The sequence below is a fragment of the Nematolebias whitei genome, chromosome 9, assembly GCF_014905685.2.
Source record: "Nematolebias whitei isolate Nwh7 chromosome 9, NemWhi1, whole genome shotgun sequence".
Taxonomy (NCBI): domain Eukaryota; kingdom Metazoa; phylum Chordata; class Actinopteri; order Cyprinodontiformes; family Rivulidae; genus Nematolebias; species Nematolebias whitei.
Genome location: NC_056506.1, coordinates 29,406,532 through 29,424,404, shown reverse-complemented (window position 1 = coordinate 29,424,404; position 17,873 = coordinate 29,406,532). Strand labels below are relative to the sequence as shown.

Below are 17,873 nucleotides of genomic sequence, written 5' to 3'. Positions count from 1 at the left end.
TTTGTTGCTGAGATGTTTCATCCTGGAAGGACTTCTTCAATCTGAGGCTCCTCAGACTCAACTAGTTTAACTCATGTTAGTTTGACTAAAGTGTTTTATGTCGAATGCCCTTCCTGACACAACCCTCACCATTTACCCAGGCTTGGACCGGCACAAGAGATAAACTGGCTTGTGTTACCTATTGGCTGGTTCGACGAAAGTTATTTATTTATTTATTGTTGTTATTAGTCGTTTTTTTCCCCTTTTCGCTCCAAATAAATAACTTTTGTCATAAATAAATGACATTTTTTTAATTATTTTGGAGCAAAAAGGATAAATAAATAAAATTAAAATCTGAAATGTTCAGTGGTTTGAGATCCTGATAATAACAAAACAATTTCTTTGCAGATGGGGCTTTTGGCTGAAGACATGTCATTCCACTCCAGCATCCCTGGGCCAATGGATATAACTGTCGCTGTGGTTTACTCTGTTTTCGGTGAGTTAAGTTTATGAAATTTCAAAGCTATTTTTTTATTATCCATGAGAAGGCCACCAGCTGAGTTAATAATGTTGTAAATTAGCTTTCTGTAAGTTCTGCTTAAGCAGGGATGAATCCCAGCATGAGAAAATAAAGCATACTCTGAAGCCTTGGAAGTTTATGTTTGTCATTAAGCGCAGTAGATTTTGCTAACAGACTGTGTCTACAACTATTTTTTTCTGTCTTTTTTGTACTAAGCATATTTAAAGTCTGTTTGCATATGTTTTTTAGTTATTATTTTTAATTTATGCAAGATATAGAATCAGAATCAGCTTTATTGTCATTGCACAGAAGCACAAGAAAATTCATTTCACTACAGCCCATCCGAAGAAACACAAACAAACAAACAACAGACAGGGTAGACGGGGTGTCTGAGACATGCAGCCTCACTGAGAGGCGCTTCCTTTATCGTTAGATTAGAAAAAAGGAACAGGAGGGAAGAGGTGGTAAAAAAAAAAAAAATCATATCTCACACACTGTGTCCCTAACAGGACACTGCATGAGGCTGCAAAAAAATAAATAAATAAATAAATAAAATAAAATAAAATAAACACCACAAAAAAGCAACATAAAGGTGACATAAAGACATATGCATGTGGAGTGGGTGAGGGTGGAGGTCGCAGCACAGGCTGCCCAAGTGAGCGATACAGCCACTATATACACTTTACTCATTCAACCTTTACTTAAACAGGTTAGTCCCATTGAGTAATGAGAACTCATTTACAAGAGAGACCTGAACTATATGAACTACTATAAACTATACTATACCCATATAGAAGAGTAGAATATACAGACACGTTAATATGAACTTATGAAAACTATCCATCCATCCATTATCTTCAACTTATTCCGAAGTCGGGTCGCAGGGGCAGCAGCTTGAGCAGGGAGGCCCAGACATCCCTTTCCACAGCCACCTCTTCCAGCTCTTCTGGGAGGATTCCAAGTTTTTCCCAGAACAACTGAGAGACAGCCTCTCCAGTGTGTCCTGGGTCTTCCCCATGGTCTCCTCTCAGTCGGACATGCCCGAAGCACCTCTCTAGGGAGGCGCCCAGGGGGCATCCTTACCAGATGCTTGAATCACCTCAACTGGCTCCTCTTGACGTGGAGGAGTAGTGATTCTACTCTGAGTCTCTACCAGGTAACTGAACTTCTCACCCTATATCTAAAGAGTCCAGCTATCCTGAGGAGGAAACTCATTTCAACCGCCTGTATCCACAATTTCATTCTTTCTGTCACTACCCAGAGCTCGTGATCATAGGTGTAGGAACGTAGACGGACCGGTAAACAGAGAGTTTTGCCTTACACCTCAGCTCTCTCCTCACCACAACAGACCGGTACAGAGTCCGCAATACTATAGATGCTGCACCAATCCATCTGTCAATTTCACACTCCATTTTTTCCTAACTCATGAACAAAACCCTGAGATATTTGAACTCCTCCACTTGAGGCAGAACCTCACCCTCGACCTGAAGAGAGCAATCCACCCTTTTCTGGTTGAGGACCATGGTCTCAGATTTGGAGTTGTCGATTCTCATCCCAGCCGCTTCATACTCTGCTGCGAACCGCTCCAGTGAGAGCTGAAGATCACGGCACAATGACGCCAACAGGACCACATCATCTGCAAAGAGCAGAGATGGAATCCTGAGGTCACCAAACCAGAAACCCACCGCACCCTGGCTGCACCGATAAATTCTGTCCATAAAAGTTATGAACAGAATCGGTGACAACGGGCAGTCCTGGTGGATTCCAACTCCCACCCTGAAGAGGTCTGACTTACTAGCGGCAATGCAAACCAAACTCTTGTACCGCTTGTATAGGGACTGAACAGTCCGCAGCAATGTACCCCCAATCCCATACTCATGGAGCACCCCCCACAGTGTACCCTGAGGAACACTGTTGCATGCCTTCTCCAAGGCCACAAAACACATGTAGAGTGGCTACAGCTTTAGTAAAGTGCTGCTTTTCCCTCCTCAGCCGCCTGATGGTCTGTCAGAATCTCCTAGGAGCCGATGGAGATTTTCTATCCAAGGTCTCACCGAACTCCTCCCACATCCGAGCTTTTGCCTCAGCAACTGCCAAGGCTGTGGACCGCTTGGCCCTCCGGTACTCCTCAGCTGCCTCCGGAGACCCACTGGCCAACAAGGCCCAATAGGACTCCTTCTTCAGCTTGACAGCCTCCCTAACCTGGGGTGTCCACCATCGAGTACATGGATGGCCACCGCGAGAAGCACCGACAACCTTGCGGCCACAGTTCAAGGCTGCTACCTCAACAAGTGAGGTGCGGAACATGATCCACTCGGACTCAATATCCCCCACCTCTGCTGGGATGCAGTTAAAGCTCTCCCAGAGTTGCGAGTTGAAGATCTTTCTGACAGGTTCTTCTGCCAGGCGTTCCCAGCAAACCCTCACTATATGTTTGGGTTTACTGAGCCTGTCCAGCATCTTCCCCCACCATCTGATCCATCTCACTACCAGGTGGTGACCAGTTGACAGCTCAGTTCTTCTCTTCACTCGAGTATCCAAAACAAATGGCCGCAAATCAGATGACACGACTATGAAGTGTTGTGTTTGGCCATTAGGAGTGTTTGAACCCACGTGCAGGAGGATAACTGGTGGCTCAACGTAAAAGGTTAAACAAATTTATTCATACAAAATCAAAATGCTGACAGGGCAGCTTACTTACAGACAGGTCATACAGGACCAAACAGGAGGCAGAACCCAACACCATAGAAGGACAATCCCGAGACAAAGACAAGATGCAGAGCAACTGAATATATACACACACACTGATTAGAACAAAGGACATACACCTGCAGTGACTACATTGCACACAGGTGACAGGGATGACCAAAAGGAAGGAAAATACTGAGAGGTAGCAGAGAACATTGGAAACAGACAAAGACAGGACAAAACCCTACAGTACCCCACACTCAAGGGATGGCCCCTGACATCCCAAGGACGAGGCTACATCCAACTTGGGTGGGAAGCAGGATAAAACACTGGACGAGCCAAGACGGAGAAACACAGAGGATCAATAAACCAAAAACCGACAGGAAAAAACCTGGGGAATACTAAACACAAACAACAAAACCCAGTTCCCCACCCAGAGTCAAGGTGGACAATCAGGAGACCATCCAATGATGGATTAGTGCTCTGGAGGGTGGCCAGGTGACTGTCCCCAATGAGGCAGGAGATCAGGGGGGTGGCCAGTAGGAATGTGCGATATATACGGTATATGGTAGAAACTATAGAAATTTAGCTTACGATAGAGATCTGTCTTCTACCAGCTAACCGCAGTAATGCTGTGTCTGATGTAAAATCAGAGTTTTCAGTTTACTCGTTACTTTTTTTGAGTTGAAAACTGTGCGTAAGTGGCGTTAAAGTCATTTCTTCGAGAGCTAAGTAGCGAAGCTACAATCTAACTACAGCCGGCTTGCCGTATTCAGACGCATGCGCAAAATGCTGAGTTCCATTGAAAGTTGTTTTTTTTGTCGAAAGTTGGGGTTTTTTTTCCGTCGAAAGTTAAAGTAAGCGTTGGTCAGCTTTAGAGAAACCTGCTCTCTGATCTGTGAAAAGAATGCTTTGTTGTGTGATTTTACTGCGAGACCCTCTGGTCAAAGCCACAGATTAATTTTGTGTCAGCTCTCCATTAAAGCAGAAGGAGTCACCCACTAGAGGTTTGGAGGGTGAACTGCTTTGGTAGACCCTACCAGTGGCAATTATAATTGCCCCTAATAGCATAGCTCCTAGGATCATTCAGGCGCACAAAGTCCTCCACCACGATAAGGTGGCAATTCAAGGAGCAATGCAAACTAATTTTACATTTATTGTCACCTGCATACAATCATTCCTAAGCTATTTTTTTCTGCTGGTATTTTGTCCTGCTAAATAAAGATCCCATTGATCCAAGAAAAAAAAAAATAGGGCAAATGAATGCCAAGCCCTATTATTAGCAGTGCTAATGAACCGAAATAAACCAGGACCACATGTGCACCCTCTGGCTCCAAAGAGATTCACAGACATTAATGTGGCAACCATAAAATTTTCTTAATTTTTTCAGTGTTATGGAACCCATTAATTTAGCCTAAATACATTAGAAATAAGTAAATAGTCTTAAAACATTAAACTCGACCTGCATATGAGGCGTATTTAAAGCACGTAATAAACACAATGAGTAAAATAAATTTAGGTTTTGCAACACATACTGTGGACATAGACATATAAAAAGTGCATGTTTCTTTTTTGCAGGAGTATTTTCACTGTTTGGCAACAGCACTTTGCTGTACATCTCCTACAAGAAAAAGCACCTCCTGAAGCCTGCAGAGTACTTCATCATCAACCTCTCTGTGAGTGACCTGGGCCTCACTTTGTCTCTCTACCCTTTGGCGATTACTTCAAGCTTCTCCCACAGGTACTAAACTTATCTGCTGCTGCATGAAAGTAAAAGAGCAGAACAAAGAGCACCATGGGAGAAATTGGATATTTTCTGCTAAAATGCAAATATGCTGTTTTTAAATTTAGATGTCACACTTCCTTTAATAATTATATTGGTTTGCAGCACAACCAGGGAGATCACAGACATGGAGTGTCATGTTTAAGCTTCTGTTTTCTAATACTGCTCTCACCTCCCCCTTGATTGATCTTTCCGCTTTGTCTTTGCACTGTTCTCTCCCCACTCCCCAACCCCCTTGCATTCCCATGCAGGTGGCTGTATGGCAAAACAGTATGCTCCATTTATGCATTTTGTGGCATGCTGTTTGGCCTCTGCAGTCTGACCACCCTAACCCTGCAAAGCATGGTGTGTTTCATGAAAGTGTGCTTTCCACTTTATGGTAAGTCCTTCAAGCAGCTATGTTTGCCCAGCAGCATCATTAACCATCACATACCTGAAAGCGGAACTGATAGTTGATTTATCTATGGAAAGGAAACAGATAATCCTTCTGTGGAGCACAAATGAGCCTTACTTTGATGGCTGGCAAGTGAAGAAGCTGATGTCAATAAGTATTGCTCGAGATGTTGGTCGATGTAACACAGCTGGGCCTTTAATGTGGCCTGAAGAGAGTGAATTATGGTCTCACACAAAGGTTTCATGTACTTAACACTTTATTATAGGCACTTAGGCACAATCACATTCAAAATACTGCATTCACTTGAAATCACTTGATCAATAAATTGAAATTTTCTTTAGAAATGTAAAAAAAAAAAAAAAGATGTATCCAAACACTTACTTCAAGGCTAAAACTATAAGTGAAAACCAGTCTTGACTGTGTACATGTAGTGTAAGAATGATAAAAGAATGCACACACAAGGCGTTGCAACTTTTAATTAAAAAAGGGAGAATACACATTCTTCCAATCTCAGCTAAAAATTTCAGATATGGGTTTTATGAATTTGGTCCAATGTACTTTGCTTTATTTTTTGTCCAACTTGGGAACAGTTGAGCTGCAGTCTAAAGATGGTACCCTTGGGTGCAAATATTACTAACATTTCATTGCAAGATGCACCATGTAAAAATGTTAAATGGACTGTACAGCTCCTTTCTATCTTATCAACACAATCAAAGTTCTTTACATTACAATCTGTGCCCTCATTTAACCATTCATACAGCACTCTGCTATTTCTATACAAAGAACAGTCAGTGCTTTATCACATTCATACAATGATGGGACACACATCGGAGGCAATGAGGGGTTCAGTGTCCTGTCCAGGGACACTTGGGCATGCGACTGCTGCTGGAATCGAACTCCCAACACTTGCATTGCAGGACCATTGCTCTAACCACTCAGCCACAGCCACGTGAAAAAGTGAATAGCTAATGGTTAGATGGCTATTGGGTATGGCAAGCTATTTTTGGACTCCATGTGGCTGCTTACATGCTTTCATCCAACAAGCAATCCAACTGTAAGCTTGCTGACTGCTGTCTGTTGAAATAATTACTACTCATAACCCCACTTTGACACTCAAACACTCAAAGTGTTCATTTAACTCGTTCTCTGTGATCAAGCTTCACTCTAATGGCCACTTGATTTATTACAACACGGGAAACTCATTCAAGGACCGTTTGTGTTAACTTGGAGGCATGTACAGGCATCAGTGTTGCTTGGCAACCTATATTCATACAGAACTGAGAGGCATGTCATTTCAGAAACATGTTTTGATTGTTCCATTCAAAGTCAGTGCTTAGTTGTCAGCTGGAAATACTTTTTTTATGAAGAGCTGTACATGTTTTAAAAATGCTGTATTTTCAAGGACAAAATCAGAATAGAGGGCGCTCAAACACAGCAGTGCAGCAGCAGATACATTAAATTTGTGATAAATGTAATTTCCTGGTCAGGAAAAAGGAAAAGAACAACTACTGTGTTTCATCTCATTACATAAGCCAGGACATTTGGGGCCTTTATATCAAGTTGAAGCACTCCTTTTGAGCCAAACTTATAGTTCAGCTACTGTTGGTGACAGAAAGGATGCTTTTTAAGAGTTTTGTCTTACGTTCTTTAATTTAGGCTTGCCCTTTGTATAAAACATGCAATAAATTAAAGGTTTTATCACAAACATATAAAATAATGTAAGTTATTGTTAATATATGCAACTGATGCAGATTTATCCATGTGAAACAACATGAGCATCATGGCAACCTCATTAAAAAAAAGAACTGTATGCCTCATCTTCTATCTGTTCAAATAAGGACAACATGACAAATACCCACCATGAAAAGCTGCCAGAGTGTGCGCCGTAGTCTCTTGAAGGATTACCTCATTATCTGTGTTACTGGAAAAAGGCTAATGCTTTTGGCTTAAACTAATACTATAAATGAGAAAAAAAATTGTCTAGTAAGAACGTCTGAGAACACATAGATGATGGAAGCAATTTGTGAACTTATCTAGAAATCATTCATTTTCCTTGATATTAAAATCTAAACTCATTTTGTTTTGTCAGGTAACCAATTTAAGTCTCTTCATGGCCAGCTGCTCATCGCCTGTGCTTGGGTCTATGCTCTGTTGTTTGCCTGCTCCCCGCTGATCCACTGGGGAGAATATGGACCTGAGCCTTATGGCACCGCCTGCTGTATCGACTGGCGCCTGTCCAATCAGCACACCTCAGCACGCACTTACACTGTGGCACTGTTCATTTTCTGCTACATCCTTCCATGCTGCATTATTGTTGCATCCTACACAGGCATTCTGATCGCTGTACAAGCATCCCGGAAGACCATGAAGCAGCATGCGTCAAGACAGACACACAGGAACAGCATCCAGACAATAATTGTTAAGGTGAGATAGGAATCTAGGATCTAAAAAGTGTTTCCCTGTCCCAGCATTCAGTATCTATTTCATTTCATCATGTAGCAGTGACATCAGTCAACCAGTGTTAGGAGTCAGCCACTTTGCCTTTTATTTAAATTTCATTTAAACTTCATTTGTTGAAACATTTTCAAGTGACCGGCTCTACATCAGAAAAACCTTTGAAAAAGCAAAAACAATAGCAAGAATTGTTTCAGGTTTTACTGTAATGAAATGCTAAGTTACATTTGCCTTTACCCTTAGGCTATGATAAGCCATGAAAATAAATTAAAAATAGGATTCTGATAAGACAAATGCTGTAAGGTGCCTTCCTCATCAGTCTTAGTCAAAGCAGTCTGAACTCATGCATTTAATTTTACAACAAGTACATTATTAGTTTATAGTATGTTTTAAAATAATGTTTAATCCTAATATAACTATTACAGGTCTCTCTTGAAAATGAGTCCTCATGACTCAATGAGACCAACCTGTATTCATACAGGTTGAATAAAAACTGTCATTAAACCTAATAAAATAATATCAAGACCAAGTGTTTGGGTGTAAAACTATACTTAAAGCCATCCTTGAGCAATACACTGTAACTAATTCATATACATTCAAAACAACATCTAAAGTGTTGGATAATATTCCTTCATTGTTGGACACTGCGCATGATTTTAAAACAATGTAGCGCTTTAACAAAGTGAAGCATATTTTAAGCAAAATCTTATCAGGGAAAGCTCATCTTCATTATTTTAAGGCTACAAGCTGCAGGTCCCCTCGCCTTTCTCTCTTCAACTTGGACTTGAACGTTGTAAAAGCATGAGTAGAAATAACCGTGTTAGAAGGCATCTTCACTTCCTCTGGCTTCTGGCAGCACTTTTTCACTCAGGCCCAAGCAGAACCCAGAGAAGCCAAATTATTATTATTTTTTTTTATTTTGCCTTGACTATATTAAAGTTTTATTAAATATGTCAAACTAGATTTGCCAAACTATGCTCTAAATTAACATGTGCTGAAATGTAGTTATAAATGTATTTCAGGTAATTTTTCTATCTGTGCTTCTTTTTTATCTCCAAGCTGAGTGTGGTGGTCTGCAGTGGTTTCTTCGTGGCGTGGAGTCCTTATGCTGTTGTTTCCATGTGGGCTGCCTTTGGGCGGATTGAAAACATCCCCCCTCTTGCATTTGCAGTACCTGCCATGTTTGCAAAGTCCTCCGCTGTCTACAACCCAATCATCTACTTAATGCTGAGACCGAATTGCCGCAGGATGATGTGCAGAGGCCTAGGCACGCTGTTTGAACTATGCCTTAAGGGCTGCCTTTGCCTCAAGCAGCACGCAAAGTGCTGCTCAAAACCAATGATCAAGGTCAGACTTGGCACAGCTCATCGACAGAGCAACCTTCCTTCATCTATCTCTGCTGCTCATTCACCTGTAGTAACTATAAAGGATTACAGCTGCCAGAGGTGCGAGAATAGTTTTGAACACTTTAGACTCTACCCTCGAATATGTGGTATTGCTAATCCAGCTGCCAATGGAGACTCATCCAAAGATCAACTTTCCCAAGCACATACCCGGGTGTCAGAAAGTAAAATGGCCATTATAAATACTTCAAAGACAAATACCTTCAATTTTCATTTAGAAATGGCTCAAAGGAACACAAAACAGGCTTGGTCTTGATGGTATTTATTATGTGAGTTTGTAAGTTTTATTCTTGTATATGCATGGTTACGTTTAGGAGATCATGTTCAGGGATTTCCAAAATGTTCCTCACATGTTGAGGCAGCAGTCAAGTGATGTATTCTAACATTTGTTTTGCTGATCTTCTTGTTTGTCTCTGTGTTGTTCTTGTGAAAATGTTGATTTACTTTGGCCAAAGTAAAAGAAAGCTAAATGAAAACGAGTCCAGGCTTTTGGATTGCTTTCCAAAAGCTTATATTTGACTTTATCTTAAGTTGAGGCTTATTTTATACATAAAAGCCATTATACCAGAGCAGAACAAATTACAGCAGAAAATTTTGCTGATTGTTTTTTTTAACCAGCTGAATAAATTCCCCATTTTATTTGCAGGTTCTCAACAGCTTAATTAGGTTAATAGAGCAAAATAAAATGTCTATGTAAAATATTTTATAATAACTATAGAAAAAAAAAACTGTAAAGAGTTGGGCTACTACAGCAACAGTGATCTCTCTAAACAGTGATTAGAAAGACATGTAGGATGGTACTTGGTATGTCATCTGGACAGAGGAAAAAAACAGAAACTTTGTGGAATAGTGAAGTGCAGGAAGTAACCCAGAGGAAGAGGTTATCCAAAAAGAAATGGGACTATGAGAGGACTGAAGAGAGTAGACAGGAATATAAGGAGATGTGACGCAGGGCAAAGAGGGAGGTAGCAAAGGCAAAACAGAAGGTGTATGATGAGTTGTACAAGAGGTTGGACACTATTTATTTATTAATCTTTTTATTTAACCAGGCAAATCCCATTGAGATCACAGATCTCTTTTGCAAGGGATGCCTGAAGGCAGACTAACATGCATATTTTTGATGTGTGGGAGAAAACCGGAGTACCCGGAGAAAACCCACGCAAGCATAAGAAGAACATGCAAACGCCACACAGAAAAACCCAAGGTCCAACTGGGGATTGAACCCAGGACCTTCTTGCTGTGAGGCAACAGTGCTAACCACTGATCCATCATGCAGCCAAAGGTGAGCCACCAGGAGTGTGTGGTTGTGGTGGGTGATCAAGCTTGTTCAAGATAGAAATGGTAATGTTCTAACATGCAAGGAGGGTGTGATGGGATTTGTTTGCTCTGGTGATGGACAGAGTAACAATCCTCATGGACTGTGACATTTGACAAGACCTGCAGTGAAAACAAGAAACAGGTGGAAGAAAACTGGAGAGTTGGAGGTATGTACATGAAAGAAGTACATGGCACATGTGAGTAAATGACAGGGAAGCAGGTGAAACAGTGAGGATGCAAGGAGCAGAGGTCACAAAGGTGCAGGACTTCAAGTACTTAATCATCTGTCCAGGAAAATGGGGAGTGTGGTAAAGAGGTGAAACAAAAGAGTCCAGGCAGGATGGAGTGGATGGAGAAAAGTTTCAGGAGTGATTTGCAACAAAAGCATGTCAGCAAAGGTCAAAGGAAAAGTTTACAAGACAATTGTGAGACCAGCTGTGTTGTATGGTCTGGAGACAGATAAACTGGCTCAAAGAAAGGAGAGAGAAATGGAAGTAGCAGAAATGAAGATGTTGAGGTTCTCCTTAGGAGTGACAAGGATGGATTAGATTAGGAATGAGATCATCAGAGGTACAGCACAGGTTGAACAACTGGGAGATAAAGTTAGAGAGGCCAGACTGAAATGATTTGGACATGTCCAGAGGAGGGACAGTGGGTATATTGGTAGAAGGATGTTAGAAATGCAGCTGCCAGGATAAAGACAAAGAGGAGATATATGGATGCAGTTAGAGAGGACATGGAGGTAGTTGGGAGTGAGGACAGAAGATGCAGGATGACTCACTGTGGAGACCCCTGAAGAGGGAGCAGCCAAAGAAGAGGAATTAAATTGGCTACAATATAATTTGACAGTGACTTCCATCTTATTGTATACAAAAGGTTTGGTTTACTTCATATTGTACTGTAATAATGTGTGAGATGTTTGACATGTCTTCACTTATTTTAGCATCTAAACAGGTTGTGTAGAAGTAAACTATTTTACCTGAATGCATTGAATCTTTCACAGTTCAAGCATTGTTTACCCTAAACAACTTCAAGTAAGAGTTTTGTGCTTTATTACAACACTCTCAGTGTTATTATTGAAGATAGTTACTTTAAAATGATCTATTTCATTAAACGTACAATAAAATGTGTTTGTTAAAGAACAATGCCCATTTGTTTTAGCAAATCCTAAAGGTTTAAAATCATTTATTCATAGAAAAGAAAAAATTTTTTTTTAGCACTTCCTGTTTCTGTTTCCCTGAGTTTCATGGATGTTTTATTTTCTAAAATTCTGTGTTTACATTATTTCAAAGACAACCATTTGACACTCACCTTAAATTAAAAAAGCAATATAATAAATGTAAGAAAATCTTAAATCTATCATCCATCCATCCATCCATCCATTTTCTTCTGCTTACCTGGGGTCGGGTCACAGGGGTAGCAGCCTAAGTAGGGAGGCCCAGACTTCCCTCTCCCCATCCACTTGGTCCAGCTCCTCCGGGGGAATCCCGAGGCGTTCCCAGGCCAGCCGAGAAACATAGACCCTCCAGCGTGTCCTGGGTCTTCCTCTGGGTCTCGTGTCCGGAACACCTCACCAGGGAGGTGTCCAGGAGGCATCCTAGCCAGATGCTCGAGCCACCTCAACTGGCTCCTCTCGACGTCGAGAAGCAGCGGCTCTACTCCTGTCTCTCCCGGATGATCGAGCTTCTCACCCTGTCTCTAAGGGAGAGCCCAGACACCCTGCGGAGAAAACTCGTTTTGGCCGCTTGTATCCGAGATCTCGTTCTTTCGGTCACGACCCAAAGCTCGTGACCATAGATGAGGGTAGGACCTCCTCCCTGACCCGGAGAGGGCACGCTACCCTTTTCCGGCTCAAGACCATGGCCTTGGATTTGGAGGAACTGATCTTCATCCTGGCCGTGTTGCACTTGGTTGCGAACCGCTCCAGCGAAAGCTTTAAATCACGATCTGATGAAGCCAATAGGACCACATCATCTGCAAAAAGCAGAGATGCAATCCTAAGGTCACCAAAACGGATCCCCTCAACACCTTGGCTGCACCTAGAAATTCTGTCCATAAAAGTTATGAACAGAATCGGTGACAAAGGGCAACTTTGGCGGAGTCCAACTCTCACCGGGAACAAGCCCGACTTACTGCGGCAACGAGGACCAGGCTCTGACACCGGTCATAGAGGGACCTAACAGCCCGTATCAAAGGGCCCGGTACCCCATACTCCAAATCTATCATTTGTGTCACAAATATTGCTATTATTTCAAAGAATTATTTTTATTTTATTTACTTTTAGATATCCAGTAAGTTAATTGTAGAAACTGTCCAAAACTACTGGTATATAAGCACTTTATTTGTACTTCGTAAAACTATTAAAGTTCCATTAAAAAGATTTCCATTTGTAGTTTGAGAACACAGAAGGAAAACATTTGTATCTTATTCAGTTTCAATATTTTGCAAATTTTGTCTTTGGTGCAAGAACTTTTACACTTAACTTAAAGCAAATGAAGAACACACTAATATAACAGCAGCTCTGTTTTCTATCATGCAACATATTGTTGACCAGGAGCTCATTGCATGACATAATAGACATACCAGGAACAGTGTTTTGCATTTAAAATTAATTATTTAGCACCAAAAAAAAGGAAATACACACTGCAATGTTAAAAACACATGCACATTGTTTATTTTGAATAACAACATAGCATTCCAGTAGTAGAACACATTTAACAAAGCTTTTGGAATTGAGAATATAAAACATGCTTGAAATTTATTGTGGTAAACAATATCACTTTGCAGCTAAAGCTGCATCATTAAAGTCATAATAAACATTTAATAAAAATGTAAAAAGACATGACAACACCACCTGTTTTCAGAAGTAGAAAAAAATACCTCATTATCCAAACTGTTGTACAGCAACAATCAGACCATCAGATTAAAGCTAATTACAGTAAGTCCTGAAGTAAACATCCAATAAGTACTGAGAAGTACATTCATAATGGTACATAATGTGTAACCGGCTTAAAATACAAGTGAACAAGTGCTTTACAAAGTTGCCTAGTGCTTCTTCAAACTTTTACAAGCTTCTCGAAAAGGACCCAGTCAACCATCTACCCTTTTTTAATCCACCAGAAGGCTCGCCAGTCACACAAACAAGTGTGCTTCAGGATCTGCTTCAGGTTTATTTTCCTGGGGCAGATGATACTTCACAGCCTGTCACAGTCGCTAATCCCCCGAACCCAAAAGAGGATGACTGCACCATTATTATGCAACCATTATTACTAAAGGCAAGGTAAAATGGGTAATTAATATGTCTGACCCTTTTAAAGCTTGTGGTCCAGATGGTATCTTACCAGTTCTCCTTCCAAAGGGGACTAGAATTGCTTCTGGATACTATCACTAGAATATATGTTGCTTGTCTAGACAACAGTCATGCACCGATTGTGTGGAGGACAGAAAAAGTTGTCTTTTCTGCCCAAACCTGGTAAGCCAACATATAGAGCAGCAAAATATTTCAGACCCATCAGCTTAACATCCTACCTGCAGAAGGGAATGGAGACGTTGATAGATCAACATATATCGTATCCTAATGCTATCACCTTTAAGTTCTAAACAGCATGAATATCAGGCAGTTCTCTCCACAAAAAGAGCCTTGCATGATGCAGTTTTACAAACAGAACACAGATTGGCGCAAGGATCATGTGTTTGGCTGCTTCCTGGATATACAGTGGTCATTTGATAATGTACCCTGAAGCTATAAAGAGAGCATAAGCCAGCAAAGGAATTAATGAGACAAATACAAATTGGCTCATTTTCATGCTTCAGGCAAGAAAAGCATCTTGAACTCTGGGGAACAGTACAGCAACCATCAGTCTCAGACGAGGCTGTCAACAGGGAGGACTAATCTCCCCCGTGTTGGCTCTTGGTGGTCGACAGCCTTCTAAGTGAGTTGGATAGATCTATACTCCATACACAAGGGTATGCAGATGATTTGGTCATACTTATAGAAGGCTTCTGCCTGGGTACTGTATGTACTGTAATTTCCAGACTATTAAGCGTACCTAAATATAAGTTGTGCCCACTCAATTTAAATAGGAAAAAAAAAATTGTACATATATAGGCCACACTTGTTTATAAGCTGTGGGTGTCCACGTTGTAACATGAGAGATTTACACAGAAAGATTTTTTTAACTTTAATTAAATACGTACCAGTAACATTCACAAATATGTACAGTAAATGTTGTTTTTTCTTAACAGTGCCTGCAACATGGCTGGTAAAAAATTAAATAAAACACAGTAGCCTACCAAGAAGTCATTGATCGCCATCTTCCTCCTGTGCACTGTGCCCTTGAGCTTGTGCTGTCCTCCGTTTCACCCCAAGAGGGGGAAAACCAAGTTGCCCCAACTCCCCAGTGGACTATTGGTCCACTCTGACCTGTTCGGTAATTTTATTAGTCAACTGTTTTTTTTTTATTAACCTTTATTCATGCAGGTAGTCTCAGTAGCTATGTTCACATGGACATAATTAACCGGAGCAAACGGCCGTTCAGAATAAAAACACGTCTTGTAAACACCCCGTTCGGGTTGTTTTTTATTTATTCAGCGTGATCCAAAGTAATTTGTGATCAGAACAAAATGGGTGGTTTACGCCGATTCATAACCTGAACAGTGCGCATGTAAACGCTTGATCCGTTCAGTTTTTTCTGATGGTGAAAAACTGACCTGACTGTGCATGTGCGACTTTGTCAGTTCCGCCTGCCTGGCTAATGCTAATAATATTAGCATGTCGGGGAAGTAAAACTGGTCGGTGAGCGACAGTATTTCTACTAGAAACTTTGAAAGAGCTCAAAATGATCTGTATTACCTGTAGCTCAGTCAGGGAGTGCAGTAACGTTTCCACCATCATTAAAACCTGTCGTGGGTCCATTATGGGTGCTCAGCTTTGTTTACGTTCATCCCGGAAGTAGAACTTCTTCTGTGTTTTTTCAAGTAAAGTTTACCACTCTGCGCATGTCAGTACTTCTGTTCAGAACAAAGCCAGCTGCATGTAAACGCTCGTCATGAACGAATTGTGCCCATGTAAACGATACATTTGAATTATTTAATCTGAAAACATTTCAATCTGGTCAAAGAATTTTGCGCATGTAAACATAGCTATTGAATCACAAGGACCCACTCCCCAAGAGAGATGTGTATTGAACAGCTACGTGTGAGTCCGGGTGTGACAAGGTTAAAATGTTTTGGCAGCATGAAGCTTGTTAGCCCGTCAAAAAAATAAAAAAACATAAATCCATAAATTAGTCGCAGCATTGTATAAGCTAAGCTGCGTCTTATAGACAAGGTGGGCTGGAAGCCCTAGATGGCAGCTCTCTGCTCCACACAGAGGGCTGTGGTAGCTCGGTGGTCTGTGGTTTTGTCAGGAAGGGCATTCGGTGTAAAAAAAAATTGACAAGTCAACGTTTGCTGTGGCGACCCCTGACAAAGTGAGAAGTCGAAAAAAAATAATTTGTACAAGCCACAGAGTTTAAAGTGTGTGAGTAAAGCAGCGGCTTATAGTCTGGAAATTACGTTAACTTAATGCAGAGGAGGGAGGGAAGTTGGAGAGAGTAGAACTTTCCTTGTCAGAATCAGTTAAGTTTCTGGATACCTGCCCTACATGCATCTAGACAGAAAGCTCAACTGGAACAGATGTGTAAATTAAAAGTGCATGAAGGCCAGAATGTGCTTACATCAGTGCCACAGAATTGCAAGTAGTCATTGAGGTGCTACCCCATAGTTATCAGATAGCTACATGGCCACAGTTTGTCCCATGCTATGCTAAGCTGCTTCAGTATGGTGGGCGTAAGTCCAAGTCAAGGTGGCAAGAGTGATGCCCACCCATGTGCAACAAATGGCCTGCCTGAGCAACACAGGTTAGAATAACACCCACATTGGCCCTTAAAGTTCTAATGGACCCGACTACACTGGAGTTGTATACTGTATCTTGGGGGAGGCTGCATCCAGTGCAGTGAGGTTACACCAGACTGGGAGACAAAAAAACTTATCTGATTTGGAGCATATCTGGGACAGGGCAGTGGCTGCTATTAGAGTAATGGCAAAACCTGGAGACAGTATGGTAGAAAATAAAATACAACTTTGAGCCAAGTTTTCAGACAGAAATTGAAGATAGATCTGCCTGGAGCAACCTCTATGGTGTACCTGTCTCCCAGTCAATTCTACTGTTTTACAGATGGCTCTCTTTTGAAGGGGTCCGTAGGTACAGGGTTGCTTAACAGATAGCCAAACTGCTATTAGAGCTCTCCAAGGGCCACACTTTACATCATTACTAGTTTGGAAGTGTGCCGAAGCAGTCAATCAACTGTGGAGAGGTAACAGTGTCACTGTTATATTGGTATCAGAACATACTAATATTAATGATAATGAAAGAGATGACTACCTTGCAAAAGGTGGCAGTCTGGACCAATTCATTGGACCAGAGCCTGTTGTAGGTATTTCAACAACAGCAACAGAACTGCCCTACAGGCTTGGATTAGATGTCAACACTCAATCCGCTGGAGGGAGCTGACGGACTGTAGACAGGTGATCTGATTAACGGTCCAAATCCTAGGTTTGGGAAAGCTCATCGCCCTGACAAGGAAAACTTTAAGTGCATTTGTTGGAGTTCTAACTGGGCACAACCTGCTCAACCGCCACAAAATGGTGATGGGACAAAATGCCAGTGGACTCAATGTCTAATTCAATGCATGTGGCAATTAATTAGAGACCTCTTTGAACTATTTAGGTCATTGTCTGGCTCTGAGCAGTTATAAAGAAATAATTATTGGGGAACCCTTCATGGATCATGAGAACCTCAGAACACTGAATGTTTCAGACCTTGTGTCATTCATCGAGAGACACAAAGGTTTGAATAAAACTCAGTCTTTTCGGGGAGAGCAAAGGGCCCAACTATGAGGCCCCTGCTCATATGGGTTCTCCCTCCATCCCCTACTTACCAAAACACAATACCATTCTATTAAAAATATGTTTAGAAAAATTTATAGCTTTGGCTCATTATGTGTAGCATGATGATGAAAGCTGATTGTACAAGTTCTTTATTAAGCTACGAGAACTTTGAAAAGACATGATCAACACCTGTCTTAAACCTTTAAGCTTTGGATAAAAATTTTAAAAAGTAGTGCGAATAAAATAGAAATCTGAGCTTGAAAAAAAATCATAACTGGAATAACAGTTTTGTTTGGTAGATTTTTGACCAAGATGCCCAAAAAGTATTCAGCTATCACAAAATATATATTCATAATTCATATATATATATATATATATATATATATATATATATATATATATATA

The 17,873-nt window shown here is 41.0% G+C and overlaps 1 protein-coding gene across 1 annotated transcript in view; it reads left to right on the top strand.

Annotated features, from left to right (window-relative positions):
- Positions 1–387: 387 nt before the first annotated feature.
- LOC119414204 (opsin-5-like) overlaps positions 388–17,873 on the top strand; it is an 18,694-nt gene continuing 1,208 nt past the window's right edge. The window contains exons 1-5 of the mRNA XM_037681304.1: positions 388–475; positions 4,766–4,928; positions 5,222–5,349; positions 7,454–7,788; positions 8,878–9,385. Coding sequence (XP_037537232.1) covers positions 388–475; positions 4,766–4,928; positions 5,222–5,349; positions 7,454–7,788; positions 8,878–9,385 — 1,222 coding nt within the window. The remainder of the gene's footprint in view (positions 476–4,765; positions 4,929–5,221; positions 5,350–7,453; positions 7,789–8,877; positions 9,386–17,873) is intronic.